Below are 17,202 nucleotides of genomic sequence, written 5' to 3'. Positions count from 1 at the left end.
TGTCACCTCAAGACAGTTTTGGTGAATTGCATTCTTAGACAGCGGTTACGCTTAATGTTCTAGGGGAACTTCATGACCTCCGAGCGTTAACAATTTATTCCGCTTTTGAGGACAAAAACTCAAATGGGTCAAGCACGAAATCGAATTTGAAAGACCACAGAACTAGTATAATTGCTACTAACTTCGTTTGAGAGCAATTAAATAGCTTTAAGTATTCTTAATTAGAGTGACAATGAGACTTATGAGAATAATGAGAGTAAGTAATAGGAGAACAAAACAACTATTAAAAAAAGGCAGAATTCGAAAATTTACTGATATTTTATGAAAACAAACTGTCTACTCTCTGCGCTATCTGAGATTAATGTATGAATGAAAAAGCCCTCTCGCTCCGATCTCTTTCTGTCTTTTGTTTAGTATATTGACCTACAAATCATTTAACGCGCGGCTTATTCTTTTTCAGTAACATTCGACCGATTCCAAAAGCATAAAATTACCAACCATTGTTCCTCCTCTTTTAGTCACAAAACAACACGATGTCTCGCAACCGCTCCGCGGATATTAAAAAGGCACCGTACAAACGTATTAGATTGCTTGCGTGAAAATTAAATTAATCTATTTCGAAAATTATATATCACAAGTTTTCACATTTGAGTTCGCTGAACAGTAAATAGCATCTGGAATACTAAAAGCATGCACGGCAAACATCAAAAAATTATTGCTTCAATCTTCATTAATCAAATTTACACATTCCGTAATAATCACTTCAAACGCATTATGCTACAAAGCACCATTTCTTCAACACCGAAGTATTCTCAAGAATAATTTTTTGCATCAATATCTAACATGTTGACCTAAAATATAAATTTTCCAATGCCCTATGGAATCATCTTTATCACTACAAAAATAGATTCAAAGCAATGTTAGTACAAATTCCTGAACTCTCCTCCTCTGTCTGTTTTGTTATCAACTTGTGGAGAAAAGCAAGATTATTTTCCAAAAGCAAAATTTTGTAACCTGAGAAGAGCCCAGATGTTTAAGAGCCTATAATTATCAACAGAATTTGTTGAATGCTGGAGCCGCGGTGGAGTGACAGTTCCCAATCATCGTATAGTTGTTCCGACCCCTCTTGAGGGGGAAGGAACTATATACTCAAATGGGTTTTTTTTTTGTTTTTGTTCAGTCAATTTTGGCCGATCGATATATTCATCGTAGAGAGTTGAGACTGGTATCATTAGAAAGCTTGTCCAGCGAAGAATATGGAAATAAAAAGATTTTTTAATTTTCGTTTTTTACATTTTACAGGGAGTTATCAAGATTTAAATTTTGAGAAAATAGTGTGAATTCCGGCGAGATTTTATTCATTTTTTCCGGAATTTTTGGACAAACTTCGCCAATTTTGCCAAAAGTTGTTAATGTTTTTTGAAAGTGTTGTTGAATTTTATTTGTAAAAACATAAAAAATCACAAGAAAACTGTAGGCTATTTTTATTTTTTTTGTCAAAAATTCTGGCTATATATTTCAAAATTAAGAATTTTTCTTCAAAAACAGCACGAAATAAGTTTCTTTAGTCCATTTTGATTAAATTTACAGGAAGTACAGACCCAAACACCACTAACGCAAATTTGTAGACTCAAAAGGGGGCTTTTTTTACTTCAAATTCCGTTGAGAGTGCTCTGTAATCAAAACTTCGCCGTTTTTTGCTGAATTTACTCGTTGATTATTAAACACGCAGCATCTATTTTTGATTTTTTAACTAACAAAAAATCAATATCTATAACATTCGAATAATTAAGTGTTCTTAAAGAACAAACAGCATTAGCAGGGCTAGTTTTGGACCAATCTTGGACTGGAATAATCCAAAAGTAATTCGGATTGTAAACAGTTGGTTTTTTTATAAAAAAAATTAGATCTCTTCTACAATAACTAAATAACACAACATTTCAGAAAAAAGCTCACTAATGATAGTTCCAGTTGGGTTCCTAATTAGCTCCACAATATTGTATCTAGTTGTCTACTTGAAAGCTTATGGTCGTTTTGACTGTTAAAAGTATTTGATTTTCAAATAAACAATAACTTATTGAACTTTTGCTTCTTTTTTTCTCTTTCTTTGGTCGACTTAATGCTTACTGTCCGCAATGAAAGAATGCTTCTTCTTTCTATTGAAATCAAATTCAATTTTTATTGCGGTTTTACGACTTAAGTTATGAATACTGGCCCTGATACAACTAGATTTCAAATTTTCTTAATTTTTAGTTATTTGCCCATTTTTCACGTTTTCTAGTTTTGTCACATTATCACTTTATTGACATTTCATATATCAAACTATTGGCTTTCAACAGAAGGCACAATTGATTTTATTAAAATGCTTGAAGATATAAATTATGATTTTAACGGCTTCAACACTACTTTCTCGAAAAATTTAATTGTTTTTTTTTAATTTGTCTTTAACTGCCGTTTTTACCTAGTCTTTTTAGTTGTATGAAAGTTTACTGTACAATGACCCGGTTTCATTGCCTTTTCACGGAAGAAAAGATGAGACGATATTATGATTTTAGTAGATAGCTGATAGCTTTCATGACTCCGAAAACAATTGTTTTCCAAATTAGAATAAAAACACTTTTTAGCTTCGCAATTTTGTTCCCTTTATTGTCTGGTTATCTAGTCTCGTTAATTACAGGCCAATTAAGACATTATTTTTGTCAGAGGAAGTTTTCAAAAGGGGATTAGTGTCACACAATCTAATGTTTTAGAAGAATTCGTTGACTTTACTGGCTTCGACACGAAAAAAAGTAAATTTTATTTTTTGATTGTTGTCATGTTTGACGTTCTTTTTGTAGACATAAGACATATTCTGGATAATTGCAATACTCATGGGCATATTTAATAACCTAATTTTTTTTCTGTAATTAATGCCGTTCATGCCTTTGGAAAATATTTTTTTCGAAAAATAATTAAAGGCTTAATTATTTTTTGCTTTTTTCCTTTTTTGTCTACTTGTTAGCAAGCTTCAATAATGAGAGGCACGTAATACATTATTGGTGGTTGCCGAAAGTGCAATTGACACATTTTGATGGCCATAGTATGGCTTTACGGTTTCGAAAGCGTTTTCTGCCAAGTTTTAATTGATTTTTTAGTTGTTGTCTATATGTTCTTTTTTTAACCGCGTTAAAAATTGAAAACCGGCAGCTCTTAATTCCTTCTATGGAAGCTTTGGTAATTGTACACCTATGGGATTTTTTATTTGATTTCTTTTGGTTTTCATTATTTCGAAATTGTTTGTTTTAAAAAAAATGAACGAATTTTTCAACTTTACTGTTTTTGTTCTTCATTGTCTAATTTTTACCAAGTACCAAGCCTTTTTGTTGACTGCTACCTTATCTTTTCTGGTGAATTACAAGTTATTTTGTTTACTATCAGTTTTATCTGATGGTATTTTGACTTTGTTATTAAGTTTTGTTTTTAAAACGGACATGAAGTTTTTGACTTAATTAATTTTTGTTGTTGCTGTTGTTTGATTTTGCTGTTCGTCTTGACTCGCTTTCTTAATATTTGCACATCTCATCAATCTAATGTGCTATTTTTACTCCACCACAGATATTTGCTTCGGAGACTTTCTTTTCGTTCATACACCATTTTTTTTTTAAAATACTTGAATTTTTGGGGTTTTCTATGTTCCTCATTTGGTAGACAATTATGCCAAAATTGTGGATGAGCGGGTCGGAACCTTAAGTGCGATCGCACATTACCGAGTCGCCTTGTTATACTATAATTTAGAATGATGCGACATTAATCATTCGCTGATTCTTTAGATCCCGATTGTGTCGGCTCTTCTGATAGACTTTGTACTTCATCTGCTGATATTTCCGAGCTTTTCTCGGGCTGTACTTTCAAATGAGGACATGGACTCCTTGCGACATTTGAATTGTTTTCTGGTATTAGTTCACAAGTGCAAATCACCAATGGAGGTGCTGAAATAAGATGATGTGACGTCATTTCGATGGAGCTCGTGGCTCTGGTGGCAGTCGATACGATCTGAGCAGAACTTTGTCCGTCGAGAGTAACCCATTGCGAGAAGGAACGGTATTCGGGTGGAATAGTTGATTCCAGGACTCCAAGCAGGGTTTCCTCAACCGGTACCAGCCACTCTTCCTCGACTGAAATAAAAAAGAAATCACCAGCTGAAATAGAGTTGAATAAACGTTCCAAGTTGATTCTATAATCGATACGTTTTTCAACTTAAAGAGCTTATCATGTAAAAAAACATTTAATTGTGATAACGTTTTCTTCAAAAGATTCTATCTAAAATGAAACGCGTATTGTAAACTCCACTTTGCAATAAATTTCTTTTGATTCTTAAGATGAGAGAATTATACATAGCGCATATAAAAATACATTGAAAAGTAGCGAAGTATTTTTTAGCCCAGAAATATAACTTAAATTATTGAGTAAAATCAAAATTGTCGCTCTTTTCATATTTTATTTTCTTAATCTCTGTGCAATTTCAAGCCCAAAATTCAGATGTAAAAAAACTAACCGGTATGAAGCAAATTTTATAGCAGTTGAATTTTGCAAAACGAGACCCTTAAGATGTTAGATTAAGTTTGACAAGTAAAAAGCTTCCTAAACGTTAGAGCATCTATAGTTAGCATTAGGTTCCAAATATAATTTATTAGACATCATGACCCCAAGATCCCGCTGCTCGATTTTGGGACGGCGGGAGTGTTGAGGGCGGGTTGAATAAGGAGTCAAACCTTAAAGATTAAGAAACCCTTCACACCATGAAAGTATCTCCTCAATACAGTTTCGGTGAATCGTATACTTAGAGACTGGCAAGGCGTAAGGCTGTAAGAGAACAACTCGGCACTTTATGCCCTCTTACCTGTACATATTGTTTAAAGGGTCGGACGAAAAATCGGCCAGGCGAAAAATCGCACAAGCATAGCTGGCATATTGCCATATAAAAAACCGCAAGAGCTTTGCAGACCAACAGTCTCAAAAAGATAGTAACAGATCGAAAAAGCCTAACCGACTAACGTCGGGAAAATTTCTCTCAAACGACCAGCGAGCTGTTGGCTTCGTCAGTAGCTAGCCACGGTTTAGTGAAGCTAGCCTTAGCTTGACTCGACTTTGCAACTTTTAGTTTTCTAGCCTTGTTAGGAAATAAATCAAATAGAAAAACTGATATTTAAAAAAGTTGCAAATTATTGCAAAATTTAAAAAATTTTCAGATTGAAGGGGCGCGAGGTGAGCGCAGCGTGGGTGCACAACGCAAACTCTTTATCCCGATAATGAGGACGAAAAGTCAAATGGGTCAGACGAAAAGCGAAAAAGTGCATAAAAAGCCAAACAGAATTAAAATTTTTTGCTACAAACTGCGTTTGAGAGCAAACAACAATGATTTCCTACAGTGATATTTAAGTCATTTATGATGAAACATTTCTTTTATAAATCGGCGTTAATGAGGATAATAGATAATATCAGGCCACATCAGCTGAAGTGCGGCATCAACGAAAAGAGTTAAGGAAAGAGAGACAGAGAGAGATAGTGTGTGTGAGGAAAAAAACGCGAACGCGAAAGAGAGGAAAGAAACCCCAACCAAGAGAGAGAGAGAGAGAGAGAGAGAGAGAGAGAGAGAGAGAGAGAGCTAGGAATATTTTCCATGATGGGATTTGATTCTGCAAATTTCTGTTTCTTAGCATTGTTAGTAAATAAATAAAAAAAATGGATAGGTACAAAATTCAAAACAAAAGTTTCCGGATTTCCCAATGAAAAATATGTTCAAGACCACTTTCTAAGTAACCTATCTGCAAGACCCAAGAAGTTTCGTTGGCCAGTAATGATCGTTAAACTCAAGAAGAGGACAAAAATATTCGAAAACCGAAAACTTCAAAAAAAAATCTTGCTTTAATTCATGATAATATCTTCAAAACCAATTCATTGTCTCAAGAGACTGTCCCGGATCACTATTACAAGCCTTAAATAATTTCACTGCCTCATATAGATCCATAAACTTGGGACAAGATAAAAATTGGCTAACTATTTTAAAAATGGCTAAGATTTGTAATATTAAAAAGTTGAAAATTAATTCATTGCCAAAAAAATTTTCAGTAACTTATTATCCAACCCTAACAAAAATTTTCTGACACCTGAGGCTGAAAAAACCTTGAATAATGACAATAAATGTATCAAAAAAATAAAAAATATATTGAAAAACGTAATTTTAAAATCTTGAAACACGTGATCTTGAGCGCAGCGGGGGGGGGGGTGCACCGGGGGACTGATGGGGTACACCCCCCTCCCCCCCCCCTCTCACACACCTAAGGACCGCCCTTCGCACCATAGGTATAAGTCTCCAAAACAGTTTCTGTGAATCGCATACTTGAAGACTAGTGAGCTGAAAGGCTAAGGGCACTTAATGACCTCTGGGGCGCAAAGTCAAATGGCTCAGACGAAAAATTGGTCAAGCAAAACATTGCATACAAAAGACCGACAAGAGTAGTATAATTGCTACAAACTTCGTTTGAGATTAATTAAAAATAACATGAATCACAATTCAGAGAAATGAAGCAATTGGATACAGATAACAGTCTCTAATAACAAACAACACGCCAAGATGTCCACGTAAGTTAACAAAACACTACAGAAATTGGAAAAAAAAACATTTCTTTGTAGAAAACCACTGCAGACAAAGTAAAGGGACAAATATTTCGCAAAAAAAGCTACTTTTACTTATTTCATTGAAAAGAAGCGGTATCAAAGTCAATGAAACACGCAGCTCAAAACCTTAATTCTTCAACATCTATTGCACTATCTATCAAAAGACAGAATATGTCAACTTTGAACAAAACAATTGGGGACCACGCAACAAAAGTAGAAACAAACGCAGGCAAAAATCAAATGTTCAAAAAAAATGTTGAAGCCAATTAAAATATTAGCACAAATCTAAACCCTTGAATAGATTCAATTATGACTAATTGAAGATTCAATTATACAAATGAGACCTATCATCAAAGTTGGTTTCAGTAGGAGGCGTTTGCCTTAGGTGAAAATGCTTAAAAAAATGTATTTTAGCTGTTTATGATACTCGAGGCAACTAACCGGAGAATTAAGATCCAATTCTTCCAATCCGAACGACGGGTGGAAATACAGATTCATTGCATGTAGTCTGCACAGGTAAAAAACAAAAGCACTGAGCGTGGACCACTTTCAATTACGAGCTTGGGAAACAAGAAGACTTGCGTAGCTGTAAACCTATCAACTCGCCAACCACAATTGAGAACATTTTCATTTTTTTATCTGACTGGTCGTTAGCTTTGAATCTAGCAATCAAATTCCCCCATTCTTAGAGATAGGATGAGAACATGATCAAGGGTGAAATAAAACTACTTAACATCATGGGAAATCTGGACGCAAATCTGAAGCACAGAGCTAACAAAAAAGGGTTGAATCTCAACCTGATCATGGCATCATGATACAACTCAACCTGACATGGAGTGAAAACTTTGAATTAAGACAAATAAGTATTGAGGTCCTTCTTTCAAAGAAACAGAAACATATCTCAACAATATCTTAAGTTTATGAAAATATATTCCGAACATCACTAGCAAAAATCGCTTATCCCGCACTGATGACAATTTCTTCCACTGCAGCAAATGTCTTTAACAAAGCGACAAAAATTTATCCAAATTTTTGGCCTGATTTGAGTAAAAAATACAATTAGCAATATCTACTGGACGTTTTTCTGCAAAAACTGTAATGAAAAGAACAAATGTACGTGGAGACTACATTGTAGGTGTGGTCATCGCTAAAACTTCTCAAAACTGCTGTAAATTGGACAGAAATTTTGTGGTGCTAAATCCAAGGCTTCATGAGAGCAATTAGCTAGAAACTTTGCTCAAGACCAATTAATCGCACGAATTAGGTTTTGTTGATTTTAGGCCAACAGAACGCATTCTTCTCCAATATCCCAATGTATTGTCATTAACCCCATTATTACACGTCTGCCTGAAATCTCGCCAGCTTTCTATTGTTCCAATCAAGCTGCCTGCGATTTAACAGAGTTCAAAAGATAGGTGTCCGATAAGTTAGAATATGACAATTGGATCAGAAAGAGCTCAATATAGATAGCCTTTACACAAGATTGACTGAAGCAACTCACCTTCTTGATCTATAGTTAGAGTCATACTCTCCATGTTCAAACTTTCGTCATCCATCTCATAAAGCTCATCATCTGAAGACGTTGAAGCTGGACGACGTGAGGGGTTGAAGTTATCTTCAATTTCAGAGAATCCCATGATAAATAGGCAAAAATAAAACAAGCAGAAATGAACTCTCATTCATACATTTCTAAAACGAAAAAGACCGTCATTTAGACGTTCTCTGCAACAATGGACATACAATTGTTTAATCTTAAGGAAGATTTCACTCAAATGGCGTCCATATAGTTTGTCGAAAATAAGAACTAACATGCGGCAATTTGATTGGTCCGAAATTATAATTGTGACCGCCAAATTTAAGACAAATAATTTGGACAGAAAGAAATCAAAAGAACTACGTGTGCGCAAATGAGAGCTTTTTAAGCTAAGTAAAAATCTACGCGCTTGCAAAGTTTATTTAAAAGAGAAATTTTCTACAAGATTTTCCCTTCAAATTTTTTAGATTAATGCAAGAATATTTAGAAACTTTTTCATTATGGCTTTGTGAAATGAAATAACCGATTGCAATCAAGGAGAGCAAAAAAATGGTCCCATGAAATTTATCATGAACGTACAATTACCGCAAAAGCAGTAATAATAAAGCGAGCATATTAAAATTACAAGTTTGGGTCTTTCCCATTTTAGCCCCACCCCCTCCCAACTTAGTGGTCAGATAATCTATGGCCCCCTAAATCATGGTAATTATACCATAATGGGTGGCTCTAATTTCACGAGGGGCTGTAATGGGAAAGACCCAAAAGTTTAGCTTAGCTATTATTTTACAGCTAGTTCACTTCTTCCACCAAAAGCGGATGTAATTCTGCTTCGTAAGAAACTTGAAAACGGATTTATTCTAATTGAAAAAAGTGGAAGCCAGTATGATCATCAGGTAAATTACTTGCATCATCAGGTAAAATTAACCTGATCAATAAGCTTTACTGTCAGCTTAAGAATCACATTTTTCTTCGAAATTTGACAGTCTGTGAACCACTCGCAATCGCGTGCTGAGTCTGCTTCTTCTCCATAATAGGTTATCATTCTTGGTCCATTTGTCAATGGTTCTCCATTTATATGAATTTGTTGACACCGCGCGCTCAATTTAATGCAGCCCCTCCATTTGAAGCAGTTTAAGAATTAGCAAGCAGAAATTCCCCTCCATTGAATAAAAACATGGGCATCGCCCAAAAATATAGGAAAATCTGATTGTGAAGTATCGACCTATCTCAAGCCTAAGCTACATGTAGAATCTTTGGGAACGAGCGCCTTTTATGCAATTGCGCAAACTCCTTGAAAAGAGCAGTCTTATAAGAAAATACTCAAGTTCATACCGGTTCTTTTCGAGAAACAGCCCTAATTGAAGTTACGAACTATCACATCATTTAGAACTGAAAAAGAGCAATATTTAATTGGCTTTGACTTATCATATGCCTTTGACGCCCTGGATCATTACTTCTATCAATTCCTGAAACCATTTGGGTTTCAAAGACAAAATTATGAGACTTGCAAATAGTTATCTGAACAATAGGTCTCAAAGAAGGTTAAAAAGTGATGAATGTTCGATCCCAAGATTTATAAAAACGGGTATCCCTCAAGGATCTACTCGAGGTCCCGTTCTTTTTTCGTGCAATATTGTTCTATTCGAACAACTTGATGACAACTTTTTATGATGACACCGTTATTCATTTTGTGTACCAATCTCAGATAAATCAGGAGGCAATTTTGTTGTTGTTGGGAATTTACAGCTGTGCTGAAGGGTTTAAAGTCCGAGTCATCAAATTAAAATAATGTCCCACAATTGCGAAGTGCAAACATTTCGCTCAGCAAATTTCTTCTCGAAAAAATTCCACATTGTACGTAATATTCTGTTTTTCAGTCCAACTGGTTCTCCTAAGTTTATTAAAATTTCTAGGCGGTTTGCAATTCGCCAAGTTTTAAAGGTGAAATCGCTGTGCGCTTTCTCTGTTCAAGTTTTCGTCATTTTGAAAATTTCGTTGTTTCTTTCAAATGTACTTCTGGTAGTTCGATGCCGCAATTCTTTTCATTCAGAGCTTTTGAAACTAACAATAGATCGTTAAGTTGGATAAACATAGGTAGTGGCAACATGTTTAATAGTCAAAGCTGGCTTTTGTATTCTGTATCTTTACTTCCCGATATCCATTTGACTACCTTTTTTTTGAAAATTTTGCAAAATTTGAACTTCAGTTCTTACTGCAGTCAAGCACGCGAAACCATACAGCAGTACCGGCAAAATTAAGGACTTCTATAACCCGATTTTTACAAACATGTTTACTTTATTTGCAACATTTCGCTTAAGCACGTAAAAAAACTTTATTTGCTTTCTTCGTTTTTTCTTCAATATGCTGTTACCACGATACTTCAGCCGCCACGTGAATACAAAGATCTTTGACAGTCGTGGATTTTGCCAATTCTTTTCCCATCAATTGGTACTGTTGGTCTCTACCTCTGAATTTCAGGTATGCACACTTGTCTATTTCCAGCTCCATTTTATTTTGGATTACCCAGTTCTAAATCCCATGTAGATCATCTTCAACTTCCCAGTAGCCTCTTTGCACAGCCAAAATTTTAAGATTATCAGCGAAGATAAAGGGCTCAGAAAACATCAGGACATCTGGATGATTGTTAATAAATATAAAGAACAGTAATGAGCCTAGAAGTGACCTTGTGGTACCCCGCTTGTTATGTCGAGTATCTTCGAACTTGTATTGTCCACACGCACATATTGTCGTCGATCTTTCAAGTTGTCGATTAGTATATCAAGCTAACACCCACCAACTCGAATGACAATTAACTTTTGAATTAATTCTTAATGTGGTACTTTGTCAAAAGCTTCTGAGAAGTCAGCATAAAAAGCAATTATCTCTGAGTGAGGATCATTTTCAATAGCTTCATATATTCTTTTCGAGAAACAACAGCATATTTTTTCGCACAGATCTTCTCCTGACAAAACCATGTTGACTCTTAGTTAATCTTTTGGAAACGATTGGCATTATGGCAGCAACTTTCCAGTTGTCAGGCATTTTTCGCCGCCTCTTTATATTCCGAAGGACTGAATGCATGATGTTGCAGAAATTCTTGCTAGTCTTTACGTAAAAACCCGGAAGTATACCGTTCGACCCTCTGGATTTTGTGACATCAATATCATCTATGATATTTCTGATTGTATTCTTCGAGTTGTCAAACTTTGTAAGAGAGGGTTTCTGTAATCTGAAGACTTTCAAACTGAAATTATTTTTTTGGGGAAAACACGGAGTGAAAAAAATTCAATCAACATATTTACTTGTTCGCATCGAAGTGAACTTTGCTTGGTATCGTTCATCAAGACTTTGGGCAGACAGGCAGATTTATTTAGGCTTTTCAGATTATTAAAAATTCGGATCTATTCTGTTCCGCCCCCCTTCCCAGTGTTTTTTATGACCCGTTACAAATTATATGTTGTTATATAGCACGTTACTATGTAAGAAAATAGCACGTGCGCCTGGGGGTCATAAAAGATTTATGCTCACTAAGCTGGGGCCGAAACAGAATAGATCCAAAAATTCTGTCTATTTCTCGATCCTACTAATTTTCCTTGGTACACAACTCTGTCCTCTTCAGCTGAATCAGTGACTTGGTTTTCCAATTGATTAAATAAAAACGCCTTCACAAAAGTGGTTAACGGTCGGGAAGCTGCGACAGAATAAAACTGAATAAATGTTGATTAGTAGAAAGAAAAATCTAAATTGCGACAATGAACATCCAACGAACTACAGCTTTTCTGATAATGTTAGTTTCCTGGGCTCCCCATTTAAGTGACATGCCATCCTATACAAAAAAAATTAACTCTCTGCAGCGTAGATATTGTCATTTCTTTCGAAAAATGCTAGAGAGCCGCAATTCGCTGTATTATGGATCATCTAACAATATTAACATTTAGAGCGTGCAATAAACTCAGTTGTCATCTCAGTTTTAGAATATCCTTTCTCAAACCATCATCAAACTATATAAAGCAGCATCATTGGCTAAATTAACCCAGCGCGTCCACTACAAATTTTTGTTTTTAGGACATCGGTTGGGTCATCATCAGTGCAAAGTACCTGTATGACTTGATCTTTACATTATTGGAAATAATTAGGTGATGAAATTAGGATAGAAATTGAAGGATCTCTTGGAACAAACTGCACCAAGTTGAAGGTCATTAGTTTATTGCGCCGTTTGAATGGGAAAATTGCCTTTCAAAATAAATTTAATACCCATGCAATTGATTATCAGAATAAGTCCAACAATGTTTTTTAATTTAAAAAGCACCGCAGAGTTTGTAAATTCTACGTAAACCTATATTAATAAGAGTAATAAAAAATGCTATTCCTACTGTTTTTCCGGATCTATTCTGTTTCCCCCAGTGTTTTTTATGACCCGTTACAAATTATATGTTGTTATATAGCACGTTGCTATGTAACAACATAACACGTGCGCCTGGGGGTCATAAAAGAATTATGCTTACTAAGCTGGGGGGGGGGGGCAGAATAAATCCGTTTTTCCTACAATACATATGTTTTCAGTTTCTCTGTGTTTTTTAATAATTCATCGCAAGAACCGGTCGCGAATATGACACTACTTTTGGGGAAATACCGATTATTCAGCCAATTGATCTCAGCAGTGTATAAAACAGTATCAAACTTTTCAAATGGTGTTTATCTTTAACATGTTTTCGGGTTCCGCAGTTAACAGTGATTTGTTGTACTGTACTGATGCGAACATTAAATGGTTTAAGCTTATGTCAAGATCTATTTTTTTCAGATTCCTTCAAATTAACAATTGATCGTTTTTTATAACAGAAACGAACTCTTTCCTTTCACTCATATCTTCTTAAGTGAATTTAACTTTTTCTGCAAAGAATTGGTATCATCAAAAATTCGTTTTCGATGTGAACTTTTTTCAACCAAATTTTTTTTTTTTCAAAAACTCATGGTGTTTTATACATTTATTTATGATTTCTGTGAAAAGAAGGGTGTTACTTAAAAAATGCTGCATATTCTGTTGTCTTAGCAAGGATTTCCAAGGATCAGGGGGCTCTTGCTCTGGCAGTATTTCTGAGCGTTCTCAGGACAGCAAAGTAATCAGGTGAGGACCATCTTCTCAGCCACAGTTTAAGGATCAAAGCAGTGACTGTCTGAGTACTATATCCTAGAACAAAATAGTTAACCGTCACTCTTTCAAATCTTCTCAGACAGCTTTCGAGTAGCTGCCTTGTCGATTGCGCGCGATCAGGTACGTTGAAGTGAGCTTCCATTACTATATCCGGTTGATTCTGTTTTATTTGTCAAAAACTTCGCGCTGATGCTCTGGAACAGAATATCTGGTGGGGTGACTCCAAGCAACACTTCACTCAAGCAACTCTGCTGCACTTGTAGCTCAAACTGGGGAAGCATAGTTGAGTTGCGGTTGGATAACGGTTTTGAAAAGAATCGTCTGAGTGTTAATTGTGAGACCCCATTGCTTCGATCATTTCCGCTAGATCCAGTTCCAACTTTTTTGTCCATTACTGAGAGCATTGTCGAGATGATTCGTTTATGTCAGTATCCTGTCGATGATTATTCCCAGAGACTTAGTGAATTCTTTCGTCTTGCATAATTGACCGTTAAGGTAGATTGTAGATGGTATAGGTTCATCTGTGTTGAATTACATTTTTTCTGTTTTTGATCCGTTCACTTTCATCTTCCACTTGAAGCACCAACTTGCTATCATACTGCAAAAATTTCCGAGCTGGTCTAACAGGTTAGCCTAAGAATCGCTTAAACCAGTATCGACGTATCATCCGCTTGTTTGAACGCTTTGTGTGAGTTGATCAAGAAATCGTTGATATACAAGATTAATAGAATCGGCGACAAAACGCTTCCTGAGGCAGACAAATTTGGATTTTGAATTGGTAATAGCAAAAGGAGTCAATCTGAATGTAAGCTTTTCTGTCTCGTAAAAACATTTCTATGAGCTTCAAAAGATTACCGCTGTCTCTATAGTCTTTGAGATTATAGAGCAGACCATTGGTCCAAACAATTTCAAACGTTTTTTCCATGTCTGTATTTACACATTTACTAGGGCGCTAGACATGCTTTTTTTCAGCTCTTCCGCTTCAAGGTGTAGTCGGTACAGCGAACTAATTGTGCCTCTGCGAGATCTAAAACCCTCCTAATGTTCTCCAAGAAAATAATATCTATCGACGTGTCGTCTTAGTCTGTGATCGATCATTTGCTCAAAAACCTTTCCAATGTGGGAAGCGATCGATAGAGGCCGATAACAGGATGGGACATCGTATAATTTTTTGTCAGCTTTTTTAATGAATATCACTCAAGAGGTGTTCCAGGGCCAGATACTTTTCCTGAGTCGCATATTGAAGAGTTTTAGTAGGATCTCTTTAAATCTGGCGCCGACTTTCTGCAGCAGTATAGGATGCATCTGCTCCTTGTCAAAAGAAGAGGAGCAAGAGCAGCTTTTTAAAGCGCGGACAGGGGGTTCGGAGAGAGAATCGTTGTCCTGTGTATCGAAGAAATCGCTTGAGGCTACTGCTATATTGACGTGAGCTTCGTGAACTCCATTGAAGGTTTCGTGTTGGAGATGCCCAGGGTCGAAAAACGTTTTCCTGAATTCCCCAGCAATTTTGTTGGGTGAGCAGAAGTATTTTTCATTGTTGTCTTTTATTGGTCCGAACGTTCCAACCTTGGGTTTCAAGAATCGGTTATATACCCGCAAAAAGTCTTCGCCTCTTTTGCGCATGAATTTCCAGAGAATATACGACAACCACTTCAAGGAGTGTTAGCTAAGGAGCCTTTTGAAATAGTCTCTTGCTGTTTGGAGCTTAGCCCCGTTACTTGGGATAGAATGGTAATTTCCTAACGTATTAGAGGATGTGACTGTTAATCGTGAGTTCGTCGTTCCAGGCCGGTTTGCTGTATTTGTTGGTAGTCTTGAGGGATATGGAACTATCGGTCGCTCTGCGGACAATTTCTACCAGTTTAACCAGAGGGCAGTTGGATCGTCTTCCTGTATGATTACTTTTTCGATTTCGATAATTTCACGCCATTTTTTTATTTGTTTCAGTTGGCTTTGTCAATCCATGGTTTTCTTTGAGCGCGGAAGTTTGTGGAAGACGGCTCCAAACGACTGTGACGGGGGTAGGCCCCCTGTTGGGAGCCCCTGTGAAGAGCTCAACATCTTCATCGGTTGCCAGAGTGAAGGTTTGATTGATAATTGTTCCCGATATTAGGCATAGGCCAATGACGCTTTTTGCGTTGCAGGCTAGAAACGTGAGCTCAACTTTGTTGAGGATTTTTAGACTTAAGTCAAGTTTTTCGTCTAGTAAAAAACAATATGGGTTAGCTGTGGAATCATTCCAGTTAATTGTTGGGCGTTCAAATTATCTAGGCCGAGAAGCCCTTCCAGCTTGTGGGCCTCCGCATACTCTCTTGCTCTTGTGAACTGAGACAGCCACACTTTTAACAGCATTACTAATTTGGGGGAATATTCGTCGTTGTTGCTGGCACTTTGACCTTTTTATCAAGACGATGATCCAAACACTATCAACCTCAAGTGTTTCCAATTCTTCAATCCAAGTGTATGAGATAGTCTCCAACAACAAAATGCAACGCCTCTATTATCGTGGAAACATTCCGCAACCTATTAATCGAAAGTATCTTTCTCAACAAAAGTCCTCGTTTCGTTGAGAAAACAAGGAGAAATTTTCATATCGTCCAAGTATTTGTTTAAGGCTACTTTGCAGTGATCACTCAGTTCGTTTATGTTCAATTCCAGAAATTTACTTTTATTTCCACCCATTATTTCCGATATGGAGTCAATTCATCAGTTTTTGGATATAATTTGGCAGGGTTGTACCCAGTAATGAATAAAAATATTATATACATTTCAGGTATGAGGGGGTGAGGGGGACTCAGCCGAATCAGTTTCGTGATTACCGTTGCACTTAGCACAATTAGATAGACTATCCTTTCTATCACAGATTTTGAAGTTGTGTTTGCCCGAGCAAAGCCCACATTGAAGTGCTGAATTGCAGATTTTGCCAATTTTTCCAAAGCGTTGGCACTTAAAACATCAGATGACTTGTATTAAACGCTATTGGGAAATGATTGATCTGTGTGACAAGTTTTCGATAAAGATGCCTATTCTGATCGCCTTTCCCGCGTTGTTAAATTTTTTGGCAAATAACTTAACGGTTTCCATTTTAGTTCCGTCTTTTTTGACAAACATGGATGCTTTCATGCCTCCGAAATCAATTACCAGCAGTTTTTCAATTTCGGAGTCTTGCAGTTCGGTTGGTACGCCTTTGATGAGCAAGCTAAAGCTTCGCTTTTCAGGGTCAACTGTTTTTGTGATTAGCGTTTTAGAGGCCAGAAAGTTACTCTTCCAGGAGGTGAAAACTTCTTCCGCATCGTCTTCCGTGAAGAACTTTAGATGTATGTTACCTCGAACTGTGTGAAACGCAAACACTAGTTGCCTGAGAGAGAAATCTTTAGCAAAGTCCATTTTGATAGGTACACTGTTTTCGTAAGTGTGTGTTTTGGACACGATTAGGATATGTGACAGGTCTCTTGTTACTGTTTATCTACTAGTTTGTTTTTGTCGTGGCTTCAGCAAGCACAGCGGCATCGATTTTCGCTTTCGCCGCAAAAGTGGGCTCCGTATCTATTTAGGCTTGAACGGCTTGTAGGCTGGCAGTCGTGTCTGTGATTTAGTTCTGCATTTCCAGTAGCTTGGCATTGTCGCCATTTCGTTGATCTACAAGAGCATCAAGTTTTCGGATCAAAAGCTGGAATTGGAATTGCTGAATGGGATTACCTGGTTGGGACATGCAGTTGTTGCATATCAACTGTACGGAGTCGCAGTTTGCTAGAATGGTTAGATCAGCTGCTCAATGTTGGCAAAAGAACCATGTAGCAACTCTTGGCATTTATCACAACAGATAGCAAGGTTGTTGTATCTGTCGAAATTTGTCCGA

The 17,202-nt window shown here is 36.5% G+C and overlaps 2 protein-coding genes across 4 annotated transcripts in view; one reads left to right on the top strand and one right to left on the bottom strand.

Moving 5' to 3' along the window:
• LOC142337547 (ras-related protein ORAB-1-like) overlaps positions 1 to 17,202 on the top strand; it is a 555,140-nt gene that overhangs the window by 451,355 nt on the left and 86,583 nt on the right. The gene's annotated exons all lie outside the window — the stretch shown is intronic.
• On the bottom strand, positions 588 to 8,393 carry LOC142337539 (uncharacterized). Its single transcript, XM_075386835.1, has 3 exons — positions 8,159 to 8,393; positions 3,761 to 4,154; positions 588 to 1,113 (listed from the first exon to the last, which is right to left on the bottom strand). The coding sequence occupies exons 1-2, from the start codon at positions 8,334 to 8,336 to the stop codon at positions 3,787 to 3,789; spliced, it is 546 nt and encodes a 181-aa protein (XP_075242950.1). The 5' UTR covers positions 8,337 to 8,393; the 3' UTR covers positions 588 to 1,113; positions 3,761 to 3,786.

This window comes from Convolutriloba macropyga, chromosome 4 (genome assembly GCF_964194025.1).
Source record: "Convolutriloba macropyga chromosome 4, txConMacr16.3, whole genome shotgun sequence".
NCBI classification, from domain to species: Eukaryota; Metazoa; Xenacoelomorpha; order Acoela; family Convolutidae; genus Convolutriloba; species Convolutriloba macropyga.
The sequence above is the reverse complement of the archived record's forward strand: the minus strand, read 5'-3'. Positions and strand labels throughout refer to the sequence as shown.